The sequence below is a fragment of the Lepisosteus platostomus genome, chromosome 9 (genome assembly GCF_059453375.1).
Source record: "Lepisosteus platostomus isolate fLepPlt1 chromosome 9, fLepPlt1.hap1, whole genome shotgun sequence".
Taxonomy (NCBI): Eukaryota; Metazoa; Chordata; class Actinopteri; order Semionotiformes; family Lepisosteidae; genus Lepisosteus; species Lepisosteus platostomus.
This window is the reverse complement of record NC_142619.1, coordinates 32,552,935-32,580,594: the sequence shown is the minus strand read 5'-3', so window position 1 is coordinate 32,580,594 and position 27,660 is coordinate 32,552,935. Positions and strand designations below refer to the sequence as shown.

General features: G+C 35.2%; 1 protein-coding gene across 2 annotated transcripts in view; it reads right to left on the bottom strand.

Moving 5' to 3' along the window:
- The window catches only part of etv6 (ETS variant transcription factor 6), a 54,681-nt gene that overhangs the window by 20,121 nt on the left and 6,900 nt on the right, over positions 1 to 27,660 (bottom strand). The window contains exons 2-4 of one of the 2 annotated variants that reach the window (XM_088644766.1): positions 22,075 to 22,201; positions 3,087 to 3,251; positions 1,868 to 2,002 (exon numbers count right to left, since the gene is read on the bottom strand). In XM_088644766.1, the coding sequence (XP_088500892.1) occupies positions 1,868 to 2,002; positions 3,087 to 3,251; positions 22,075 to 22,201 (427 nt within the window). Of the gene's footprint in view, positions 1 to 1,867; positions 2,003 to 3,086; positions 3,252 to 22,074; positions 22,205 to 27,660 lie in introns of both variants that reach the window. The other variant, XM_088644765.1, reaches the window with a different exon arrangement.

Here is a 27,660-nt window from a genome sequence, read left to right as displayed (position 1 = left end):
CTTCCTAATCTCACTTTTAACAGCTGGAATCTTTTTATAAACTGTTTCCATGTTCGTAATGTATTATATTCAAAAGCTACCAGGTATTGTAAATCTTCCTAGATGCAATAGGCATGCACGGGGAGCATAGCTGCACAGAACTGCCTAGCAAGTTATGGAACATACTTGCCGTGCTTGTTGGTATTAATAATCAGTAGAAATGGAGCTTAAGGCATCACTGGCATCTCATGATTACAGTAGTTCAGGTGGGTAGCTGTGTCAGCATGTGTAGGCTGCAAAGGAACAAGTAATAGGTTTATTCCAAGCTGAAATGAGAAGAAAGAAAACACAACATTTCGGCCATGGAGCCTGAAGACACATCTGAAGAAGGCTCCACGGCCGAAACGTTGTGTTTTCTTTCTTCTCTTTTCAGGATGGAATAAACCTATTACTTGTTCCATCTCATGATTACCCTCACTCCATATCACTGCTATGTATAACTGCTTTAGAGTTAGCACTACACATTGCACAGCCACAATATCAATCAATAGTGACTGCTACACAATTGTTTATTAACTATCAGAAAAAGTAACGTATACTGTATTTGCATTTGAGTCAATACACATATGTGGCCCGAAAAGTGAAACATTGTATTTTCTTGACCAAATGGTGTAGGTTTCATACAGTATGTTTAATATATACTAAATAGCAAAAGGCAGTATTCACATTCAATATAAAACAGATCTAGTTTTTCAGAAAAAAAATGTTCTTGCAATTATATCTTACTGTATTGTTGCAATATATGAACAATAAGGTACTTGTATTTTCCTGCATGGGACAGCCAGTAATAGTAAATGTATGGCAATGCCAAAATATGAAAACTGGACCATTTACCTTTGTTTTGCGCAGAAAGATAATAGAAAAATTAAATACACTGAAATGAATAATAAATAAATATATCTAAAGTTTTATATTAATAAGAACAAAAACATAATAAGATATGGATTCTGGACTTTTGAAAATTTCTATCGTCTCAGAATGTTAACATTTATCTCAGACTCTCAGTGTGGGGTCACAAAGAATAACTTGCTGTTCTCAAACCGTTCTAACTGTTCTTATTGTCTTCTTACCACTACCTTTGTTGTCTGATGTTCTGACACTGCTGTTTTCTATTATCAAGTGTTCATTTTTCTTAAAATTTACTTATAAACAAATATAGAATACAAAATGCATCTTCATAGTACAGTATTGCTTGAGCCTAAGCCTAACACTTTAGGGATTTGGCGTAAGGCAGTAGCACACCCTGGATGGCATACCATTTCATCACAGGGCGCACATGTATAAATACAGGGAATAATATGAGGAAAGGCCATAACATGCCTTTGACCTTGGGTAAACCCCAGAATACCCAGAGAAAACCCATCCAGAAATTGGGACAACACGTAAACCTGACCTAGAAGGTGCTACAGACCAGAGATAAGCTCAAACTCAAAGACTTAAGACTCTTAGAAAGAGCTGTGAGGCTGCAGGGCTACAGTAGCTGCCACACCAAGGTTTCCACTAACTAAAATATGTCAAACATCCTTTGATATTAAAATATTTCAAACCTTTGTAGGTCAAAATGCGTCATTTAGTACAAAGATATTAATTATAATTGCAACAAAGTGAAACATTAGGGTCAAAGGCACCTTAAACACCACACTGTTCTAAGGAATAACATGTATAAGTTGATATTACTCTCACAAATTCTCTGTGACATAAAGCTCCCGTATTTAATACAAAACACATTACTAGTGAGGCATAAATGTAGAAGTAGCAAGCCCTTCTCCTTTAAAAGTAAATTAGGTGTGGGTATTTCCTCCCACTCTATACACTATAGGCTCCCTACCTTCAAGTTTAGAATGCTGAACGGCTGCCTCAGGCTGTGTCTGAAAAGAGTTTCCTGGGTAGAAGAAGGATGGGTAGAAAGAGTGGGATTTCCTCTGCTTCAGAATATGCTGAAGGAGCTCATACAAAACATCACCTGCCAATGAAAAGAGAGTTATTTCAGCTGCTGGGATAGTCACTGTCTAACTTGTCACCACATTTATCCGTTTTTTATTCAACTGAAAAAAAATAGAAAATGAAATCAAAACTTTTCACCCTTATTACAAGGTGAGCACTTAAATGGATTTTCTAACCTAACATGATTTATATTTCATATTTCTTAAGGTTGACCATCAAAATAAGTGCATCCTCATAAAAAAAGAAAGATCAAATTATAAGATTGTTCAAGACCCTCTAGTGCTGACAATACACTAGTTTGTCAAACAATTATTGTCTGGATATTCAATAGCAGAAAAAGAAAACTTAAATTAGGAGTGTGATAAAAATGATGTTTTAAGGTCTGTACAGTATTTCAGATTTCATGCTCTTACTAACATTGTTTCTAACTGTGAATATATCATAGTATGCTGTTGACCCAGGGTATATTAAATTTAATTTTACTTTTGTGAAACACAATATTTTGAACATCACAATTAGTGTGTTTCTACTAGGGAAACATTATTTTATAAGACTAGCTTTTGTTCAATAATCTACAGAGAAGCTCAAAGAAAACATTTCCCAGCAAGGAAGTGAAGAAACTTCCTTTTTCACTTCTCACTTCTAAATTTCTAGTTCATAATATTATGAAAAAGACCTGCCCTTCAGGGAATTTTTTTAATTTTACAGGCAAAAGATGTGGTGAGTGCACATATGAGATGACATTCCAATACTTCCTGCTTGTCAGTTTTTAACTTCTCCCACAGAAAAAAAAATCCTTTAAGAAGAAGTATATTGTTATATTTTAGGTCATCTTTGGGAAGGAACAAGGTCTAAAGAAGTTTAAAAAAAACTCAGAATGAATCTAAGGGAGATTTCAGGAACCACATGTACTGCTGGACAATTTGGCAACTGCAATTAGGATCTAGCAGTGATAAATGACTTTACATTATCTAGCCTGTAGGATAAGACAATTGTTTTCAATATCCACTTAGTTTATTCCTATCAATAAACTCAAGTGGATATAATAGTATCATTTTACCTTTACATTTATGCCTGTAATGCAATTTTACCAGGAGTCTTACCAGAATGCGGGGACCTATAGCGGAAATCCTCTTTGGTCAGCAGTAGAAGCGCCTTCCCATTCATTTCAAAGGTGTTGTTGTTAATAGGATGCAAGGAAAACTCCTTTTCAGCCCATTTCAACCACTGTGACACATCATCTCTGCTCCAGTACACCGGCTGCAAGCCTGAGTAGAAGAATTAAAATCAGAAAGTCTTCATAATTACTCCGAAAAGGGTTACTGAATTAATCATTCTTAATTAACACTTTACTAGGTTCTGTTTACTAACCAACAGGAGTTGAAGCTGAACCTATTCAAAGAATATTTATTTCTTTTGACTTAATACCTGTGTGGATGATATTTTATATGAATCTGTCAGTGTGCCGAGACTTGCAGGAAAATGTCTGCTTTTGCCAGAATATTTGGGATATTTTAAAAATGAATGAAAATCACATAATGACCATGTACCTACTGTGTGGCACAACTTTACATAGCTTGTTCTTCTAATTTTCTTTTTATTCAAGAGATTTATCTTTCTGAAATTAGACATTTACACTGTTCCAAACTGAATATGGAAACCATCGCAGACAGCTTTATAAATTGTGCACCTATGCCTTAAGACATTATTGCACGCGTATAACTTGTCACTCAATCCAAAATCTACAAATTTATTCTTACTTTACTGAAGACCAGGTATACAATGAACAATAGTTTCTCAAGCACCAAGTCCAAGGACCTCACTGCCCACATCTATTAGATTCTGTGACTCAGAGACTCAGACTCTGTAACTGTCACCATTTTCAAAATTCACTTAAAGGACTACCTTTACACCAAATCTTATTTTTATTCTTTTTGCACTAAGTCAATTTCTTGTGCTTTATTTTTCCCCACTTCTTTTTGCTTTTGTATGAAATGTATTCTACTGTAAAATGTTGATCTTCTTAAAAAGCTCTTACTGTAAAATGTTGATCTTAAAAAGCTCTAGCTGAAAATACAATGTTACACAGTTTATATTCAGTATAAATGTGTATATATACATACACATTTTCTGAATGTCTTATTTCTTTTAATAAAAGGTAACAATAAACAACTCCGGATAAGGGATTTAACTAAACATATAATAATAAAAGTAACAGTTCCTTGTTCCATGATTGTGCAAATAAAAGCAGGTGAAGTCACATTCATTTCACATCCTTCAACAAAAGAAGTCAGAACACTTGTATGACTTTTATTTACCCAAAATAAAACAATTTATTTAAAAGCTGTTCTTTTGTATCTAACAAAAATCAATTTTAACTCTAACATATGGAGGTATTTTTAGCAAAAGCTCCTTTCTTCTTTTTGCCTGTACTAATGAAAGGCTCCTTTCAATTAATCCCTTCTCTTTCATACTGATGATATCATTTGTGCTGACATCTTGACTCCAAATTCTTCAACTAGTTCCTGAACATCTAATACCTGAAGCTCTTACTCTTCATAATTCCAGCTTCACTGTACAAGTTTCTATAGCAGGAAAAGCTTGATTTTCAAGTTTTAGTTCCTTGTATACCAAGTGCAAATCAATTACTTTATTTGCTTTACAACATCCAAATAAGACCACAAGAAAATAAAAAAACACTGCATTTTAACATTTTACCAATCTGTTATGCAAATTAAACTTGAAAATGCATGTAGGTTTATTCTGTGTGGAAACACACCACTGTAATCAAAAATGTATATGTATAATGTTTGTGATTTTACCATTAATCACATGACTTGCATGCAGCAGGAAATTAAACACTTGAAAAAAATAAGCTTTTCAGCCTGCTGTACTGAAATGTACAGCTTTAGAGCTCTTCAAACTGAGAGGACCATTTCTGTGGTAGATTTTAATAATATTGTGAGCAATGACTGATCCTGTGTTTTGCATACAGATAACAGGATATGACTCACCACTATGCCAAAAATCAAATGGAGGAATATGTGCCAATATCACGATAAACCATGAAAATGCTAACGTCCACACTCTGAGTAATGGTGCCTCTAGGGCAACAATGGCAAGAAAACATACATCATTATCTTCTCATGGCACTTTGGAATTGTCAAGAGCAATAAAATTTGCCTTTACCCCTTACAGGACTGTGCTATACGTAAACCTACTGTATGTTTGAGGTTCAAATAAAAAAAAAAATCATAACCCAGTAGTTTGTATATAAAGCAATTCATAGATCATTCAGAAAAAAATATTTCAATTCGATAAGGCTGGGCATTATAAAAAGATATACAGTGTGAAAAATTACATTTTAGAAATCTAAACCTTAACAGTATACTGTCTTGTGATAACTGGAGAGCACAGGTCCTGTCAGTTCTACTCTCCATATTTAGGGTATTTAGCAACATTAGTTCTGTTTTAAGAACTTAATACTCCCTCTTCGTTCTGTGTAAATATGCAATTTTATCCTTAAATATGTCACATTCCCAGCAAAAACTGCATGTACTGTGTTTTAGTCACACAATTGTAGCTGCATATTACTATTTTTTCTTCTTTCAGTCTAAGTCCTTTCTAACAACATATTTATGTTGGCTGCACTATTCTTTTTTACTTTGTCATCACCTTATGTAGGAAGAAACTGTTTTTCTTGTATAAATGTCATCTTAGTGTTTTAAGTATTTTACAGTATTGAAAAACAATTATGTCAGCCACAGACTGCCTACCTGAGGGTGCTGCACATTTTTTAAAGACGAATAATTACTGCAATAAAAAATAATGACGTTTGGAAAATATGGAATTAGTGGATTCGCAATAAAATGATTAAACATTAACTAAACTTAAATCTTAAATCCTTAAAACCTAGAATCCACAGAGAATCAATATACTTCCTACTACATGATCTGGTTTAAAATACACGATGGAGTGATATAACCTTAAAAAATGTCATTCTGTTTTGCTTATAGAAAATGATTGAAACAAAATAACTTTTTCCATGTATGGTTAATTTCCTATGCACCGATATACCTTATTTGTATATAGAGCTTGAGAGAGAAAATTTGTGACGGCAATCCAGTCCACAGAAAAAGCTAAGGTAAATGTCAGATTTCAACTAAAAATATTGAAAAAACACGGGACATTTTCACACGAAAATCTACCCTTTTTATCAAATCAGTTACCCTTAGACTCTTCTGAGGGAACACACAAGACTCCTATGACTAACTTTTATATTTATGCAAGTAAATAAGCAGAGCCAAAAGAATTTTAAATAGGCATAATTTTTTGCTTACACAAATTTAGTAAAATTAAGAAATGGAAAGTCCCTCAAAGAGGTGTTGTGGAATGATTGTCAAAGGAGAAGGAGTTGTAGAATAACAGTGTAAGTACCACTGTACAGTATATTCACTGTATGAAGTCTACTACACAGTGGCAGTTGGCCGTTGTGACCTCACAGACCTCTCTGTGTTGGTTTGCAACAGGCACTCTGGTTCCTTTCCACCTCCTAAGCGTATGCAAGTTAGATTGGTTATTTCAGATTGTGCGCCCAGAGTTTGTTCCCAGGTCCCTCTTGGTGAACAGAACATGGCATGATGAGCTGTCACCCAAACATACAGTATAGTGGAAAGAACTTGTACTGCACTTCAGCAGATGACCTCCACATTTTCTAGTCTGACCTTTGTTTACTCTTGATTTTCACAGATATTAGCTTGCCGGTTACTGCAAGGACTTTCAAGGGTTAGGTTTAATGCAATGACAACATTAAAAATAAACTGAAATTACTATTATAAGACAGCTGTAACTCTCTGTAGATTGTCTAAGTTTATTTAGACACGTCATCTGTTTTGTACTGGCAAATTCCCTGGTTCTGAAATACTTAAATATTACTTTGGTAAATAATATATGTTTTATTTTTTATTAAGAAATATATGATCTCCTATAGTTTATTCACTTAAAATAACACCATAATCTGCCACTTTATTTGTACTATTTGGAAAAAACAAACCATGTGATATGCGCACTGTGAAGGCATTATGTCTGTGGTTAGGTTTTCCGTTATCTTTCCTTCACGTGGTTTCTAAAAGGAAGTTTCCCCAGAATGTCCATCACAGGAAATCTCCTGTGGACAAAGAGTTATCAGTATGGTTTATATTAATCTTTAATTGCTTGAGAATTGAAGTAGAGTACAAATAGAGGTGAAAACTATTAAGAACTGCAGCTCTTATTTGATAGTAGAGGGTACACGGACAAGTTACTGCATGTTTTGTATTTGAATAGACATTTATGTAATGTAGTGTACTGAAGCAGATGTCTACATTTGACATTCCTATAAGAAAATAAAGAACAAAATGATCCTCAACAGAAATTGAGTCTGTTCTTGTTCACTGGTAGCATTATTTGTTTTTATCATTGGTGAAATGTTTACAGTTAATACATACACACTATTTGAAAGAGATAATGATTTTTTTCATTTTATGATTATATATATTGTATACGTTTTATCGTCAAAACAAACACTTCTGGATATAACCCTTAACTTACTTCTCACATTTCAGAAATGCTTAATATTAGATACAATTCCAAGAAGATGTTCATTATCAATGTTACATGTTAACATTACCTGATTGCGTCATTTTCATGTCTTTATTACTTTTTTCAGTAATAGAAATACCCAATAATTATTTGTCAAAAGCGAGACAGTGGTGCAGATTTGAAAAACCTAAACTTTAGAAACAAAACAAACCCAATCTCATTCGATGCTGAAGTGTGGATAAAGAGGTGGTTGAGTTAAGACACTGGTGGATTTTAACCCTAAGTTTGTCCAAAAAACTAGACGCTAGAACTAAAGTAACCAGCAGCTGTACTTTTTCATATTTCCAGCTCATGTTAGCTGATTATGATTAATTACTTTGATTGCTAACAAGAGGAGAAAATTAGTTTGTTTTATTTTTACCATAAACTTTGGCTAATTTTTATATACAGATTCATGACTGATATATCAAAAGGGTTTTCAAGAAGAAATTGTGACACCCAGGTAGATTACTTCTGTAAAAAAATTGTTTGGTTTAGCAATGTTTGGATAAAGTAACTGCACTAAAAAGAAAAAAGCATTATCCCTTAAATATCATACTAAATATATAATAATGCATTAAATCCTTATCCACTTATCACATTAAGATAATAGCCATGATCTTTAGCACAGCATGCAAATTAACTAGATTCATAAAGGCAGCTAAGACTCTTACAAATGGAAAGAGAAAAATGTTACCACACAAAGTGCAAAAATAATGAATTACAGCCTACTTTATTAAATGACATAAAAGACATAGTTATCCTTGCAAACTACTAAGACACTTCCACCATGTGACAGAATATTTATACTCCCTCTCAAGAAAAATAAATAATATAATTAATACTATATTCAAAACAAATATCACAATGTAAAGGTCTTCTTGTAATTTGATGTATTTCACTGCAATTTAGACATTTAGATTCAGTATTTGTTGAATGATGAAACCAGACATTGTTAGTACCCTGAAGATTTCAGCTGTAACCATCTGTGAAAGTCCTCTATAAAATCTGCAGCTGGTGAGAGGGAGAAGCAGCCAAACTTCCCACAACGCACCATTTGGCAGGAAGTTGCCCCGGAATCCTTCCTGCACAGGAAATTTCCTGTGGCCTAACAGACAGTTGTGTTCATTTTTATCAGCACTTTGCAGCAGAGTGTGTTGGTCTAGCTGAAATGAATGGAGAAATTTGCAAGGCACCAGACAAATACTGCCAGCCCAAAGCGGGAAGAATTGACATGACTTGTGGTTGAACACACTCACTCTGTTATTATCTACACTGACTTTAATGTTCAACACCCACATGCAGTAGGCCACAGATCTACCCTTAGAGTACACTATGAGGACTAAACATCAGTGTCTACATTTAATATGCTTGTTTTGTTTTAAAGACAAGCCTTATCCTAAGAAATTAAATCTTCAACGTATTTCTTATTATGTAAATATATTTGTTAACCTAACATATACAAAAACACACTTTAAAAATAAAATTTAAGAAAAGAACTGTTGGTTAAACTATTAATTTGTCTTTAGGCTCTGTATTACAACAGGTCAAAATAAGTTAATAAATATTCTTACAGTTTGCTTGTATTCAGAGGAATGTCCTACAAGAGCTGGCACTTCATGTTATTTGTTAATGTTTAAAGAGAATAATAAAGGAGATGCCACAGGCCACTAAAATATAAAGCGAGAATTTATTTTAGTTTGTTTTTTTAAATATTCTGGATGAAAATGGGAGACCTATATTCCATTTAACCAATCAACAAGTTTAACATTTCCACTAAGCTCAACTACTATACTGTATGTATAAGACCACGTGCCCCCTCTTGTCACTTCTCAAGAGTTTGTGAGTCGTACATTATAAAGTGTAGAATGACCTTTGTTTGATAATATGCAGCAATACCAGTCCCACTATGATAACGTTTTCCATTTTCTTGGCCGGATCATTTCTTGTATAGGATGCCTGTGGCTTTTGGACTTCATCCAGAAAAAAAAAATTTAAAAGATTACTGCGTCACTGGCATCTACTGTAAATGGTTGAAAGTATTTTGAAATGTAGTGGGCAGGTGGCAGGCTGAATCTTGTTGCCCAAATTTAAATGTGCCTCTTTGTTAGATTCAAATAATCTAAAATGGGGCTTCAGTTGGACAGGTCATTTGGGTAAACCATAAAATTAGTTTTCATCTACATTTTTACAGTTATGCAACCATGAAGCAGGATTAATGCTGTACAGTATGATCTGAAAGATCACAAAATGGAAATCTGTTTCAGCATGTTATGTTCCGTGTGATATGCAAACTTTTAGAAGTAATCTTAAATGGGACTCTAGACTCCATTCAAGAAAATGAATTCGACCCAGAAAGAAGAAAAAATCTAAGGCACCAGTTAATTTTTCAGATAAACTGTCTCATCCTAGGTTTAAAAAAATACTCCAATCGTATGTCGTTAATAACTGTTTGAAATGTACAAGAATCCTGAGCCCTTTATAATGGTGTCTACAACCGTTTATAGCATGGTATGGGTGGTAAGTGAAAATAGAATTCAATTTAGTCTTCATTTTATAGCATACAGACACTGCTCTACATTTTAGAAAATCATTAATTATTTCAAGAATTAAGTGCTATATTCACAGTACATATATTGACAGGCAATTAACTATAGTAATATTTTTTTTCCTTTTTAAAAAAACTTAGAACCCCCAATTATTTCTTATCATGCCCATCAAATTATGGCTTTGCTAATATTATGTTTGTCTCGTTTTATGCAGAGAGAATGAGAAAGTACAGACGGGCTCTTCCAAAATTACCATGAATTTAACACTCCATGAGCCCTGCAGCAATGTACAGGAGACTCACGGCAGATTGGAGGAGATGTATGTCCCTCAATGACATCAGCAAGACCCTGTAGGCATCCTGGAGGGGTCCTCAAGATAGTTCGGCTGACTATTCCCAATCCTACACTCAGTGGCATTAAGGCAATTTGACATACACATTATATATGATACACAAAGTCATGAATTCACAAGTTACTTATACACAGCAAGTCGCTGCTCATTTATCCAAACTTTTGCACAAAATGTGCTTTAACAACTTGCGTTGTGCAAGTCAGAACTCGTAAGTGCAGAAAAAAAAAGTTTTCATCCAAGGAGAAACAGGTGACTGCGGACCACAGTTGATAACCTCTGTTGTTTGTTTTCTTTTGTGTGTACGGTGTGTTCTTTGTGGAAGTGTTACTGACGCATGCAAAAAGATGTGACCTATGACATTTTAGGCTGAAACATCACAACCTCTTACCATTTCCTCCTTTATACAGATTGTACAGTGGATAATGTCTATTTTGAATATGTTTAAATTTAATGATAAAGATGCCTTTTGTGGTCTGACAACACTATAGCAATAAAAATGTTATTGAAACAAATGTGTTAATTTACTAGCACCTGTTTCTTACTGTGAAGGGTTAGGGGATTAAGTACAGAATTTAAGAGCTAGAACATTTAACATTATAAGCTAAGTGGACTTCCTTTATTGATATTTCTTTCACCTCTGCTTTCAATCCAGTACAGAAGTGTCCCAGATTAAAGATCTTAGAAGTGTCTGATTTGCCCTCTTCTTCTTGTTGACAGGGATTCCACAAATCCAAACTTTAACAAAATGCTTTCTTTTTAATAAAAAATAGACAAACCATTTCTGGAAAATAAACTCTGTATTTTATTGGTGTGTGAAAACAGTTTCCCTTTCAGGAAACATTTATTCAGGAAGCACAGTCTGCCCACTCAGGAAATTCCTAAAGAAAAAAACAGCTTCCAGTGGCAGGAAATTTCCCCTCAGAAAGCAGCATAACACATTCCTTTCAGAAGACCTACTGAACCAAACAGGCCTACACAGAGCAGTCCACCAAAATATCTTTAAAGATATACTTTTAGTTCAAACCTGTGCAGTTGTACATTGTGTAAATGATTTTTTTAGCAAAGAATATTATGTACATAATTCTGATGCTAAAAATACAAAGCTATACAACTTACAGTATTGCAGAAATACAGAGAATGGATATCTTTTCACAATCATGTTTTAAAATGCAATCACCCTATTTATGATAATAAAAATATTTACTTTCCTATGTACCATAAAACAAATGTGTAATTCTTCTTTTATGATAGCATTTTTAGGGGAGTGCACAGTCTTAAAAATGTTTCCCCCAAACAGTGTTTTTAAAAATAGATTTGCCCATCATATTAATTACTTAATAAGTAATAAGTAATTAATTAAATGGTTAGTAAGCTGAACCATTTCTATGCCCGCTTTGATGCTCTAAACACGGGCACTGCTGAGAAGACCCCAAGTGTGCAGGGTGAGTTTGTTCTGAAACTCTCAGAGCAGGACGTGCAGAAGACTCTGAGCAGGGTAAAATCCGTAAGGCTGCACGGCCTGATGTGATACCACCTCGCGTCCTGAGGACATGTGCAGGCCAGCTGACCACAGTATTTACGGACATCTTTAACTCCTCCCTATCACAGTCCATTGTCCCCACCTGCTTAAAAAAAACACTATTGTTCCACTCCCCAAAAAGGCAAAAGTGACGTGCCTGAATGATTACCACCCAGTAGCATTAACATCTGTGGTGATGAAATGGCTGGAGAAGCTGGTGTTGTCACACATCAACTCCTCCATCAAGGAGTCCCTGGACCCCTTGCAGTTCGCCTACCAGAAAAACAGATCAGCTGATGATGCTGTCTCCCTGGCTCTACATACAGCCTTGGAACACCTGGACACTAAGAACTCATATGTGAGAAGGCTGTTTGTGGACTACAGTTCAGCATTCAATTCCATCATACCCAGTCAACTGGTGACAAAGCTCAGGGGATTAGGTTTGTGCAACTCTGTCTGCAACTGGCTGCTGGACTTTCTAATCGAGAGACCACAGGTGGTGTGGATAGGCAATAAAACATCAACACCACTCACCCTGAGAACTGGAACCTCACAAGGCTGCTGTCTGAGTCCAAGGTTGTACTCCCTGTTCACTCACGACTGCACAGCAAGACACAGCAACAGCCACATCATTAAGTTTGTGGATGACACCACTATAATAGGACTGATCAGTGATGGTGACGAGTCCACTTACAGGGATGAAGTCGTACAGCTGCTTAGGTGGTGTCATAGCAATAACCTCGACTTGAATGTAAATAAAACGAAAGAGCTAATAGTGGACTTTCTGAGACACAGGCCACACACTCACAGCCCACTCAGTATTGATGGAACGGAAGTGGAAACAGTCACCAGCTTTAGGTTTTGGGGAATTCACATGTCTAAAGATCTAACCTGGACTGTGAACTCTGACTCTATCATGAAGAAGACTCAGCAGCACCTTTATTTCTTGAGGTGCCTCAAGTGATGGGGGATGCCAGTACCTGCGTTGGTGAACTTCTACCACTGCACCATCGAGAGCATCCTCACCAACAGGATCACCATGTGGTACGGCAACACCTCTTCTCGAGAAAGAAAGGCACTGCAGGGAATGGTCAATATGGCCCAGAAGATCACCGGCTGTGGTCTCACCGAGATTAAACAGCTCTTTGAGGACCACTGGCATGGTAGAATTCTGGCCATCAAAGAGGACAGTCACCACCCTGGGCATGAGCTCTTCGCCCCACTGCCCTCAGGCAAGAGATACAAGAGCATACGGACACTATCCACTAGATTCTTCACTAGCTTCTATCCACAAGCAGTGCGATTGGCGAACACATTTAGCCATGCTCCTCGGACCACACCTACACCATCTACCTCATTATGATTTCTTATTTATTGCACATCTCCAGTCATTGTTTACACGTCTGTATTGTTTACATTCAAACGGTTTCCTGGTACATTGTCTACTGTTTGTTTGTATATTGTCTTGATGTACTGTCTGCACTTTGTGTTTTTACACTTGTTTTAACAATCGAGAGACTTTCTGTAAGTAAGAATTCCATTGTACCAGTACATGTACCGGTTACATATTGCAATAAAGTTCAAGTTCAAACTTACATTTCAATGTCATTTTTCACTGACTTAATTAAAATAAATGCAAATACAGTACATCTATAAACATATTAAGATCGTAGTGGTCAACTGACAATTTGGTTTGTCACTTCAACTGACATGGAATAACAAATTCATTCTCTGACTCCTTGATACCTCCTTGTGTTGCCAATGACCTCTTTTTCACATTGTACTCCTGAACCTGCACACTACATTCCATTAGAGTATTAGTTCCTAAGCACCTCTTCAGGTCTTTTTTCACTGTCATGAGGAGATTGCCAGGTGCTATGCAGAACTATACAAGTACAACACTGACAATGGGCTCCCGTTTGACGTTGTTGACACAAAGTCTGAGGTCGTGTAACATACAAAGGTATGTAGGAAGATAACCTATAACAGCCTCCTTTATGAACTGACTGGCTTTTTGTTTTTATTCTTCCTTCATTCCTTTGTTATTAGGACATTGACGCACAAGAAAAAAAATTCTAGAGAGAAAACTCAACTAAAGGAGAAGGTTTTGGACAGATCATGAACTTGGATCTGATTACAATACACAGCAAAAGAAGCTCTTAAGATATTATTTATTGATAACATTTATTTTATATTTAATAAACTACGGTTAACAAACACTGCCTTAAATCATATTATCAATATACACCCTAAAAACATTTACAAGATAAATTCAAGTAATTAATAAAGGAAATAAGAATATGAAGATTCAGATCTATCATGGACTTACAGTATCTTAGAAATGCCATCCCATGTACATGAGTGATCAATTACCTGCTGGATGTAATAACAAGTCTTTCACATTTTGTATAACTAATAACAAGAAACTAAAAAGATATAAGTAAGCATGAGATGAATTTCACTATCTTGTGTCATGAGCTTTAGAATCATCATCACCTTATCCTGCTAATCAAATATGAGTTAGTACTGATAAAGATGTCACCCATTCTTTTTTAGAGCAATCAGGAGCCAGGATCCATGACTGAACAAGAAGAACTGATAATACATGAATTAATGGGTCCCATACACGTTCAAAATAATTTCTTTCATATGGTCACACTATAGTGCCTGTCACACCTGGCAATGCACTATCCTGAAAAGCATACCATTTCCATTATAAGTCCATTTTGTCTTCCACAGAAGACTCACCCCAAACCATAAATGCTCCCCCTCCATATACCATGCTCTTTTTCTTATGCGATACCTCAAAAATCTCTCTCTGATTCTTCTTCAGGTCTTCAGTCTCCTGACTATATAGACAGATCTAAAAATAGCTGTAGCCCATGTCAGCCTCTCACATCCACAGTATCACAAGAGAAGCATCAATAAATATGGTAATTGCCTTCTAATTGGCGACTCTGATGTGAACAAACTGGCTACATCATTTATTCATTTCAGCTGTCACTTGTATGATGATTGGTCATGGATATGACAATCTTGGCGATACAAGACAGGCATGACCTACATGTGCTCTCTTCTGGTTTATTAAGAAAACATCTATACATGATATTAGAACCCTGATGTGAAATTCAGCAATAATTATACTGGATTATCTCAGGGTGGAGATCCTGGTCCTGGAAAGACACAATCCAGCATGTTTTAGAGATCAAACCTAAGTCATCAATTTCAAAATGGTTCTAAAAAAATATTTTTAGCCACTTAAAGAAGTAATTTGTACACTTTGTACTTTGAAATGAAAATCCCAACACCTCTCAAGGACCATGGCTGACTGTTCTGGTCTTAATTAGTTAAGCAGCTGCAACTCACAACTCTCAAACAACTGAAGCTAAGTAGGTGTGAGCCTGGTCAGTACCAGAATGGGAGACCTTCTGTGTAATCTAATTTTGCTGCTGGAAGAGGTGTTAGTGGTACCAGTAGGGAGAGCTAACCCTACTGTCTGTGTATGTCCTAATGCCCCAGCATAGTGATGGGGACACTATACTGTAAAATAAAGGTGGCATCCTTCAGATGAGATGTAAAACTGAGGTCCTGACTCTCAGTGGTCATTAAAAGTCCCCAAAACCATAGGGGTTTTAATAATAATAATAATAATAATAATAATAATAATAATAATAATAATAATTGCTTACACTTATATAGCACTTTTCTGGACACTCCACTCAAAGCACTTTACAGGTAATTGGGGCTCCCCTCCACCACCACCAATGTGCAGCATCCACCTGGATGATGCAACGGCAGCCATAGTGCGCCAGAACGCTCACCACACATTAGCGAGCAGTGGGGAGGAGAGCAGAGTAATGTAGCCAATTTATAGATGGGGATTATTGGGATACCATGATTGGTAAGGGCCAATGGGAAATTTGGCCAGGACGCCGGGATTACATCCCTACACGAGAAACGTCCTGGGATTTTTAATGACCACAGAGAGTCAGGACCACGGTTTTATGTCTCATCCGAAGGATAGTGGTGTCCTGGCCAAATTTCCCATGGCCTTTACTAATCATGGCCTCCTAATAATCCCCATCTATGAATTGGCTTAGTTAATTTGTTTTTCCTCCCCACTGATAACTGATGTGTGGTGAAAAAAAATTAACCTATATGGAAGTTTTCCCCAATACAGTTACAATCCTTAACAACTGTTGTAGAAACTATATTATTATAGTTTATAAATGGAAAAACAAAGACCGCTAAAAAAAACAATTTTATAAAATACCTTTTCATTTCAAAACTCAGTGTGATATACAATAAAACCTCAAAAGCAAACAAAAAAGAAATCTTACAAAGCATCTCAGTATACAACAGAAAAATATTATTAAATCTATTTGCTAATTAAAATAGGAATTGTACTTTAAAAAAGGAATGCAAAATGTAAAAAGAAAGTGAAAATCTTTATCTTGCACAGCATTCCACAGTCTATGTGCATAGCTGAAGGAGGCTCTAACACTATCAGTACTCTTAGTCAGGGGAAAGAAAAAAGTGCTTGAATCAGAGCAATGAAGAATATGCCCGCTTATCAGGAGGTCAGAATTATCAAGTAAGAGATTACTTTCATGGCAAAAGTCAAACTGAAGTCAGTATATACAGAATTTAACAGGAAGCCTTCAAGAATTCCAAGACAGTGGTTACGTTTGCCACAATGAGACCTAGTGAGAAGTCTAGCTTTGCAGTTTTGAACTTTATGGTTCCTATCAATATCATGTTTCTTGACAAAGAAAGTAGAGCATTCCAAAGTCAAGTTTGGACACATACAAACACAAGTTTGTACTAGGAGGTTATCGGCAACAGGCACTGATAGAATAGAATGGAACCAATTTTTCTAAAAAAAGAGATCTTGGTGAAGTGCTGGATATGCAGCCCAAAGGAGGACAAAAAGAGTGAAAAAGTGCCCTCACAAAAAAGTGGTTTTATCAAGTTTAGATAACCTAGCAACACGACCTCCACCTTATCAATGTTGTTGCATCCAAAGTTTAAAGTCAACTTCACCATACATAAGTAAAACAGCAACCAGTTCTTGTCAGGTCTAGATTGCAGGTAAATCTGATTAGTAAAAATGTAGCCATTAAACATATCCTAAGAAAGTGCATGCCGTTTTGCTGTTATGAAGCCATCTAAACCCTGACTGACTAGGTCTGTAAAGTTTAACAGACATTCAATTACTGTACTGCAACATGTTTGTGATTATTCGACAAAAAGGTGGGCTTCAAATAATCCTTTACTTAAGTTATCAACATTAAGCTTTTTTTTTCAACACAGGTTTGACAGCACTAATCTTAAATTCTGAGGGCACAGCATTGGAGCTGAGGTAAAGCCAGTAAATTCATCCTTAGCAAGAAGCATAACTGAAATTTCACGGACTTGATGCCGACATGACATTATGTCTCTAGGGGAGTGAAGAACTCTAAAAATCAGTGTATAGACTTTGATAATAAGGTAAGGTAGATACAGGTATATGACTTGTCAAATGTTGTGATGTCATTTTTGTTCTCAACAGGAACAATGATTTATGTGGTTCTTGCACAGGAAAGAAAGTCCTATACTGTAGCACAGACAGCCAGCACATCGACAGATCTTCTAGTTCTCTTCAAAGCACCAGCATCTGGAAACCTAGGAGGAGTTGTTAAATTGGACCCACTAAGCCAACAACTTACAGTCAATGCTTTTCATTTTTCATTTTATTATTCGTGTTCTGTATTGGTCTCTTTTTTGTAGAGGGTCAAGAAGTAGAAGTAGGACAGCAAGATTGCAAGTTCACAGGGCATCATGGCACCTAATAATTAACAGGTGCGTGCTAATCACTGAGAGGGGTTGAAAGAGAGAGAAAAAGCTCAGCATTAGCAAATATCTTATGTGGCAAAAAATGGGAAGAGATCTATTTCCCCCATTTTACAGGGTTAAAGAACAGTCCCACCAGTCCATCATGCTACAGTACTGTACAGTACACTGTAATAATATTGGTTACTGTAATAACCAGTTTCTCCTTTGCATGGCTGCTCAGTGTGGAGGGACAGCCACATCTAGGCAGCATCTCCCTGTAGGTCTAACTACACCTTCCACTTCATCACGCATTGTAAATTTTCCAAAGCGGGAAAACTACCTGTGATAAACATTTCAGATGGAACCTATGGAAAATAGGAAAATATGGGCAATACTTTCCTGCTCTTAGAAGCAAACTACTCATTATGTATTCTTATTTTTATCACTATGTATTTTTTAGTTAAAAGTAGAAGCTTAGCAGTTACAGCTAGGGTATACCTGTGATAAATTCTGATGCCAGCAGTGATTACCAAGGACATTATGTTACAAACCCTTAAAAATGAATATAAGGATCAAGGCTACATAAAGGTTAGTCAAGTCAGGATAAACTCAATATTTTCTACTTTATATAATTAATATTTTCTGAAAACTATAGGGTATTCCCCATGCAGTAGTACACAGTTGGCCAAGCACTGCTAGGACCGAATGGGCTTGATTCAGACTGGGCAAACTAAGTTTTTCATTAATGCCAAATAGTTATCTGAGCAGCTCACACTAAGAGACAGTTTGCTTCTCCAATAGATGTTAACTCTTCTGTAAAGTACTGTGGTGCTTTCAGCATCTATCCATCTCCTAACCATTTTATCCAATTCACATGAGTGCCAGAGCCTATCCTAGCAAGCAACAGGCAGAAGGGAGGACACACTCTGGACAGGATGCTAATCCATTGCAGGGCACATGCAAACATACACACACTCACATCAGGGCAAATTTTCTCAGAAGCCATTTTACCTACTATTATGTCTTTGGTCTATGGAAGGAACCTTGAGCACCTGGATGAAAACCCATGTGGATATAAAACATAAAGACTCCACACAGAAAGTACCCCAAGTCCAGATCTGAACCCAGGGCCCCAGTGCTGCAAGGTAGCAATGATAACCACTGCGCCTTTCAGCATGTTAAGTGAAAAATGTTCTGACATATCAATGTTGTAAAATAACTACCACTCATTATTTTCCTACCGCAGTGAAGGGGTTTAGCAGCATTCTGAACTGAATATAATTTGACTATTTCAAATTGAGAGTGCATAAGATAGGAAATGAAATGGCAATTCAATTTTTAAAGAAAAAATGAAAATTATAATTCTTGCCACCATGAAAGCCTACGAGGCATTGGTAATGCCTTCTCTTCAGGCAGCAGAATATGTTAAACATTAATGAATAACATTTGAGTTCAAAGGTTGGAAATTTAGTAGCTCAAGATCTTCTAAGGTGGGTTTTGCGAACCAAATATGGAAGATTTCTGATCAACAACTAAAAAAAAAATTAATTTCAGAACACAACCTTACTATAGTATTCCTATTATCATATCCACATATTAACATTGTATAAATTAATATATAATCATTCCATTTATGGTTGTATAATTTTATTTCAATATGGCTTTCTAAATATTGATCCCAAAATATACGTGAAGAGGATCATTTTTCATATGGTTATTTGTGATACTGCAACATGCAAACCAGAAGCTGATATGAATGCAAAATTAAAAATTTTCACACCAACTTTTAGGTCAAAGTAACTAAAAAACAACTTTGCAATTTTTGTAATTATATAAGTAGGTTTTTCTTATACCAGAAATAGATTGATAATTGTATTGATCATCAATTAAGTAACACATATACATGTAGATACCCATGAATATTGTGCAATAAGCCCCTCTGAAGAGTTTGATTAAAATATAAAGATTCTGATCCTTTTGCCTTGGTCATATAAACCTCCCTTGAAATTATCAACTGGGATTATAACAGACTATCCTTGCGGTCACTGTACAAGAAAGTTAAATTTTATACTCTACAGAAGTTGTGGCTGTTTACTGTATGTCAGTATGAAGAACTAAATGTTTCAGTTTTACTGATGTTTACCACAACCTGTTTATGTGCAGCAGCATTTTCAGTTGTGGACTCTGTATAAAACAGGTTGCACATTGCAATCTACATATTAACATATCTTTTACCCTCACCTTCAAAAACTCATGAAGCAGAAAAACCTTACATTCCAAGCCAGCAACTAATTCTCAGCTTCTTGAATACCAGTTTGTAATGATTAGTAAACAGCAAATTGCTTTTTTCCCCTTTCCTAAAGTATATACTTTTGTTACCAGGACCATAATACTGAACTTGCATTTCTAGGAAACAGAAAAAACATGTTGCAGCTTGTAAGTGCTGAGAACAGGTATGAAAGCTTTAGGAAGACACAGGCTATCATTTTTCATTTTTAATATGATAGTGTATGACAATTCGTAGCCTTAATACTGAAAGAAGCAATTGCCATTAATGATACTGATATTAAAATCTAAAAATTGATGTGTAATTTTACAAGTAATTAACAAGTATTTTTAAGTAGTAATAGTACCTTAATATTTAGAAGTATAAAAGCATCAAACTTTTTAAAACTTTTTCAAAAGTTTTTTTTACCCCATCGTGTTTTTTTTTATAATAAATAATATATTTATAATAATAATGAAAATGAAAATTGTAGAAAAGAAACTAGATTAAAATTAAGATCTAAACTTTTGAAGTATAACGTTTAGTCAGTTAGTAATTTAATACTGTGGTGACAGGTTTTCCTACCAAATTATTTTAATTCCTCTCCAGCTTTACTGCATGTTAAAGGTACAGTATGTAAATGCCTTCCAGAAGAAATATATCTGAACAGAGAGCTGTATTCCTACACACAGATTGGCCATAGTACCATCTCATTTACATCCACCAATCAGATTCAGAATTAGCCTCATCCACCAGATATGTACCATGCAAATGAACGGTCATTTCAAAACTTTAGAAACCTGACATGGAGTCACTGGCAGAAACATCATAAACTAAGGGCTTGACAGTTAGATGTAAAAAAAACAAAAACAAAATCCTTCCAACAATGATAATTCTAATAATAGGAAAAGGCTGTCACAAAGAAACACCATGCCTGTGACTGAGCCACGTTCTCTCTCAGTTTAATGAATGTAATCTGTAGCACCAAATATGTTGTAGATTCAGCATACTGTTCAGAGTTGTTTAATCTAAATTTTAAATTAATCAATGCTTAGCATGTCAAAACGGCAAAAGAAATACTAACCTTCTGATTTACTTTACTTAATATTGTGTTTAGTAGGATCACTTAACTGTGGGTAAATGCATCAATGTAAGTTAATTAGCACGATTCTCATTTAATCTTCTAATGGATTCCTCCTGTAAAACTTTTATCTCTAGTTTCCTTTACAAAAGTTTCACAATTATTCCAGTCTCTGTGGAAAATTTAATACATTCATTGCGTCATGATAAATTAGCATAACAATTTTGTGCAAAAGCTTTTATAAGATTCTGAAAACAAGCTGCAAGTTTATTTCCCTCCCATCAACCCAGCATTTTAGATTTCAGCTTTTAACTTATTCCATATTCATTGTATTTTTTTAAACAGGCACGACATTCTGAGTAATTATACGTGCCATGATCATTATTATTTCCACAACTGCAAGATGTTTTAGTTATATTTTCCACTTGCTTCAGCATGGTTGTGTCTTCGAAGTGATCACACAAAATTTTTCACCAGATGCACGTGCTACATGATTCACAAAACATAGTGAAGAGTGAAGTGAGGGCCATTTAAAAAAATAGAAAAACACAAAAAGGGGATTACTGTATGTGCTATCTGGACCATGTAAATAAGCTTAGTACACAACAGAAAGTAATAGTTTTATTCTCCATAATTTTAGCTGCACACTTTCGCTTTGACTGTTAAACTTAAATAACTGAATTAAAAATAAAATCCATGTTTTCCCATGTTATTAAAAACCAAAGGAGTATGAGTCTGAATGTATTTCACATGCATTTTCAGGGTTAAATTATGTATGCTCTTCGCACAAAGTAGTCAAGCAGGTACTTGATAAAGTAGCTACTTCCTTCTTTCCCTCCCCCTCAGGCAGTTAACAGTGAATGTGTGTCTGTGGCTTTATACAGTACTCACGCAGGTGTGCAGGCAGTCTTGTTGGCTCTTCCTCCATCCTGCTAGCCTGCCGTGATGTTGGAACATGAACTGCAGAGGAAGTGGAGCTTGGCAAAGGGCTCGTTAAAGGACTGAATGAGAGATTTTCCTGCTGTGAAAAGACAAATAGCAAAGCACACCTTAAAACTTGCAGAGTACACACAGTAAACAGGTTAAATCAAACAGTAGCTAAACTATAGCGCTTGTCCATGGAAAATACTTCAGTCTCTTATTCTATTTTTGTTTGCTTGTTTTGCTTGTTTTTTTTAAAGACTATTTCATCCAGTCTCCTCCTTAATAGTACAGTACTAATAAACACTTTCTGCAGTTTATGGCATTTCATATTATGTTATAGTTATGTATAGCAATGACAAATACGAAATCCATTCAGCATAATGTTCTTAAATGCTCCCAAAATCAAAACTACCATGAAAATGGGAAATGTTAAATCATGACATATGGTACTACTATCTTGAAAATTGTGGATTAAAACCTTTAATAGCACAATATTTCACCTGTACAGATGACAGATACAATTAAAATGGACACTTAAGATTAGTGAATGTTCTGATTTAGAGAGAACCAATTTAAAACATATAATATATGTTTTACTAGTACACTATGTTACTCCATATATTTGGTTGTCCAAGAAGTATCTGAGAAGAAAATGTCTTTAACTATATATATAAAACCATGAGATACAGAAATCTGACTCTTTTAAAGGGAGAATACAATGCAATGTTTCACACAGTATTACATCAAAACGGATATGCCACCTTTTGTATAAAGAAAGAAATGAAACTATATTTGGCAGTCAGAAGAACTGTGTGACAAATTCCACTCCAAACAACAATAAACTTTAGGCACACTTGCCTATCATTTGGTGAACACTGCGCGCAAGAAACAATTTTTGGCTGTAAAACTAAAAAACGTTCAGATCAATTATTTTACAATGTAGGGATATAAGGAACATTTTTACTTACTGCTTAATGCTACATAATAAATGGTTACAATTAAGATAGTTAAAAAAGAAAGGCTATCTGTACAGGGAAGTCTGCATGTTAAAGTGCCCTTTTGTAAATTTATTAGAGAAAAATGTATTGTTAGACAAGTTGAATTTCTGTTTTACTTGAAAAATAATGGCTTCACTGCTCTGAATAAAATATTTACAAAAGGAAGATTCTTAACTGTTTAGCAAACACTTGCACTTGATTTAAATATTCTGCTCTTAGTCATAAAAATGGTTAGTTTTGAAAAAGACACGCCTTCAAGTTTCCTAGCTGATCACCAAACCCATTCTGTCAGAGATCACAAAGGCAACAACATAGAAACTAGAAAAACAAGTAACAGAGTGAAAACAGTTTAGATGTTTTTTATGTCTTCAAAACCACAAAGTACAGTCTATTTCATTTTATCTGAATGATATCACAAGGAACACTTCAAAAAATTTCCCCAAATTGAAACATCTTAGAGAGGCAACAAGAAATTCAATTTCATACTCAGTGAATCATGTTGCTATATTTCACATTAATGCAATTTAAAGTCCCGAAAGAAAATATAAATTAATATTAATTTATCCTCCATGTAGTCAATGGTAATGCAAGATATACAGTTAATATGTCCATAACAACAACAAAGAAAGATATACATAATGTTTTTTTTCCATCCATTCATTTTCTAACTGCTTTATTGGGGTTTGTGGGGAAGCCAGTCTATCACGGCAAGTAACGGGTGCAAGGCGGGACTCACCCTGGACAGATGTCCATCATAGGGCTCAACCGGACACAGACAAGCACACACTAATATCAGGGCCAATTTTCCCAGAAGCTAATTAACCTGCCAGTATGACTTTTGGACTGTGGGAGGAAACTGGAATACCCGGAGAAAACAGGGAAAACATACAAACTCATTGTTGATAGCACCCCAGGTCTGGAATTGAACCCAGAGCCGCAACACTGCAAGACTTTCCACTGTGCCACCAAACAGTTTTTAAATAATAAAACATAAAGGTAAGCCCCAATCCCCGTCATTACACGTAAATGTTTTAGTAAAGGAATGGTTAGAATATTATTTTTTTACTTAACATATACATTTCTTAAGCAAGTAATATCTATTATGTTTCCAAGGATACTTGCCAATTTAAACGAACACAAATTATATTCAGAAAAAAGAGACAATTGAATATGGATATGGTCACTGTAGGGTTTTGTTCCCATCTTTGTATTGTTGTGCATCTCCATTTCGGTCTTCCAAGTAAAACCCTCTAGAATTGTATTTACACAAGTCATTTCTAGACTTCCATCCAACCATTACCAAACACATGCATATCCCTGGTGAGAGTTGCAACAACCCAGAGCCGATCCTAGACATAAAGGGTGTAAAGTGGAACTAGATCCTGGATGGGGCACCACTCTATTTTAGGACACACACAGTGAGAAAATTCAGAGATAATTGTCAGCATACAGTTAAAAGGTGGGAGGAAGCCCAAGTACCTGGGGAAAACCCTAATGAATGTGGTGAGTCATGCAAAGACCATAATGAAGATGCTCTAGTCCAGAATCAAACCAAGGAGCTGTGAACCATCAGTATTAATTGCCTCAGCACCATGTTGCCAGAGTTCTAGACTTTTTATTGGAATTCTCTATACCACACTCCAGCAGAAACCCCTTCTAAGCTGTAGTGAGTTCAAAATGTATGCACCAGGCTTTTCATCTGCTCTATAAAGAGTGATCATATTACTCCACTCCTCTACATGGGCCTGCAATCCACTCCCAGGCAGATTTTCAGAAACATTCTTCTACAAATGACTTCAGAATTTAGCCCTATCCTACTTGTGGGAGATGCTGGTTCTATATGTGCCCTCTGACACTCTGAGGCCCTTTGGGTAGGACTTATTAGTCATCTGAACACAAATAATTTGGTGACCAGTCTATTAGGTTCAACAGTCCAAAGATTTGGAGCTTCCTTCATTATAACTTTATTGAAAAAATAAATAAATAAGGAACTTTCACAATGTATTTCTGGATTGTATCTTCTTACAACTGTTTTTTTCTAAAATCTAATTACTTAATTGCTTACTTCATTTTGTTTTACTCTTTAACATGAATCTTGCTCTATAAATAAAGATTAAGGATGATGATGGCCTTTTTTTAATTATTATTCATAAAATGATTTAAAGCAAATGCATGTTTCCAAACAACAAGATGGATTATTCACATAGAACAAAAGTACAAGTGCAAGGTGCAAGTATATACATTTTTTCTTTATACCTAAACTTTCTAATAGACAGCAAATTGGTTGACTTCTCCTATGACCAGGACTTTGATAAAGAAAACTGAAAACTGAATATAATCTTAACCTCAACTCAAAATGTAAAAATGTAACTATGTTCTGAATAACACTATGCAGAAGTAAAATAAAGTAAAATGCTCTGGAGGATTATAGTGTGGCAGTGCATTTGCAAACTTTTGGATAAAGTACTAAACCTAATACAACAAAACCAACAGTTAAGGCAGTACTAGTGTGTTGCACGTAACCTGTTATATACTTTATTACTGTTAGTTACAATAACCATGCATTAGTGGTTTAGGATGTACAATTTAATCCCAAACTAGCAATAACAATCTGCAAATATCTATTATTTTATATTAATATATGATTCTATTATTTATGGCTCTATTTCTGTTTTTTATTTTTGTTGTTTTTGGGTTTGTTTGAGAATAGAATATATAGGAAATTCTAATGTTCAGAAAAACTGAACTTTATATTAAAACAAAGAAAACACTGGTGACTTTTTAATCAATCTAAATAATATGCCTGTACTGTGTGCTTTGTGCTTTGATTAGAGTGGAATTCAAAAATAATTGCCATCAGTACCTATCCATGGTCCTGAATTGCCTAGTTTACTATACAGGAAAATGTAAAATAACTAAACTGAAGAATAATTATAATAAGAAGGTCTAGAATCCTTTTTACAGTACCACATCTACTAACAAAAACAGGTTAAACATGAGATACATTCAAATAAAGTGTCAATCAATCCATATAATGCTGCTGCCTTGATTTCTCAAAAATCTCAAAAAGATTAAATTTTTTTAGTTAAAGTTAAAGTTAAAATTAATTAGTTAAATGGCTATCAGAAGAGCTGCAAACTGACTCTTCATCCAGTAAGAGAGACACTTGGTGTGCAGGATGAATCCTATAGCCAGGGGCTCCCAATTAAAATTCAATCTATTCATTTCACCAGCTGCAACAAGCAGCTCCCAGTGATTTCACACACTGAGTTGACCTCTGCCAGTTATCCGAGGATATTAGCCGCAATTTAGGGTGAAAAAATTCTAAATAAGATTCCGTCTTATATTCAACACAGAGGATATGGGGAAATGGCTCCTCATTTCCTCATGAATTTGTATGAAAAAAAAAATCGGTATGGGCGTACATGTATGTTAAGTAAAATATACCATTCCTTGAAACAGAGCTTTCAAACCCTTTAGTGAACAGGTTCATCTCTTCAAGACAGATTCTGATGACAGACATTGTGTGTATACATTATACATTGTGAGTATGTATAAGTAAATACACATATCCAATACATATAATGGAAGGTCAATCCATATCAAAGCAATCATTCAAAAGTTCACTTCATTTACTTTGATTCTAGAAACTCATGCATATTTTCTCTGGAGAAAAACATTTACAGTGCATACTTTAGACATGAAAGGCATTCTTTTCATGAGTTACAATTCAACAAAGGTGACCCACACTCTACCCCTCGCCAATAATTTCATGGCTATTGCTTAGTCTGCTACCAACAAAGCAGTTGCCGCTTTAAAACGTACAAAGAGGGATATTGTATAATTTTATAATTACATAAGTAAATTGTAAGAAAAGGTTTTTCCATTTATTAGTTGTTTAACCTCACTCAGGTAAAACAATCTAACCAAGACAAGTATATAACTTAACACTTATTTAGAATCAAGCATATGCTCTTTTGACCAGGTTCATCTGAAACAGATTCATGTGAATCAACTAAGTCAACCTTTTAATATGTGACTGAAGTACAGCACAGGTAAATTATATAAACAGACATATTGAAATGTAGTCACTAAAAGTGAAAAACAAAAAACAAACAAAGTTGTGTTCTTAAACCTGGTACAATTCCACAAAAACTTATATTACAGTCAACCAAGTTGTCTTTCTGTTTTAATATTAATCTCATGATTATCAAAAAATATTGAATTAGAAGTACAATATGATTTTATTTTCCGGTAATTTCACATACATTTGATCATATTAGGAAAAAGCAGATTTTGAGTTCAATCCAACAAACATGGAGAAGACTATCAAACAATCAAGGAACTAACACAGATGACCCAGATGAAAGAAAAGATCTAGCTCAAATTACTCAAAATCAGTAAGTCAAATTAAGAGGCCTTCATGCTATCAGTATGGTGGAGCAACACCACAGATGGACTCACCAGCAATGGAGTCAAGTCCTCCTTACAGTTAATCAAGGTATTGTGTAGACCACCATATTGGATGCCACTAAGTGTGGCACAGACATGCAGA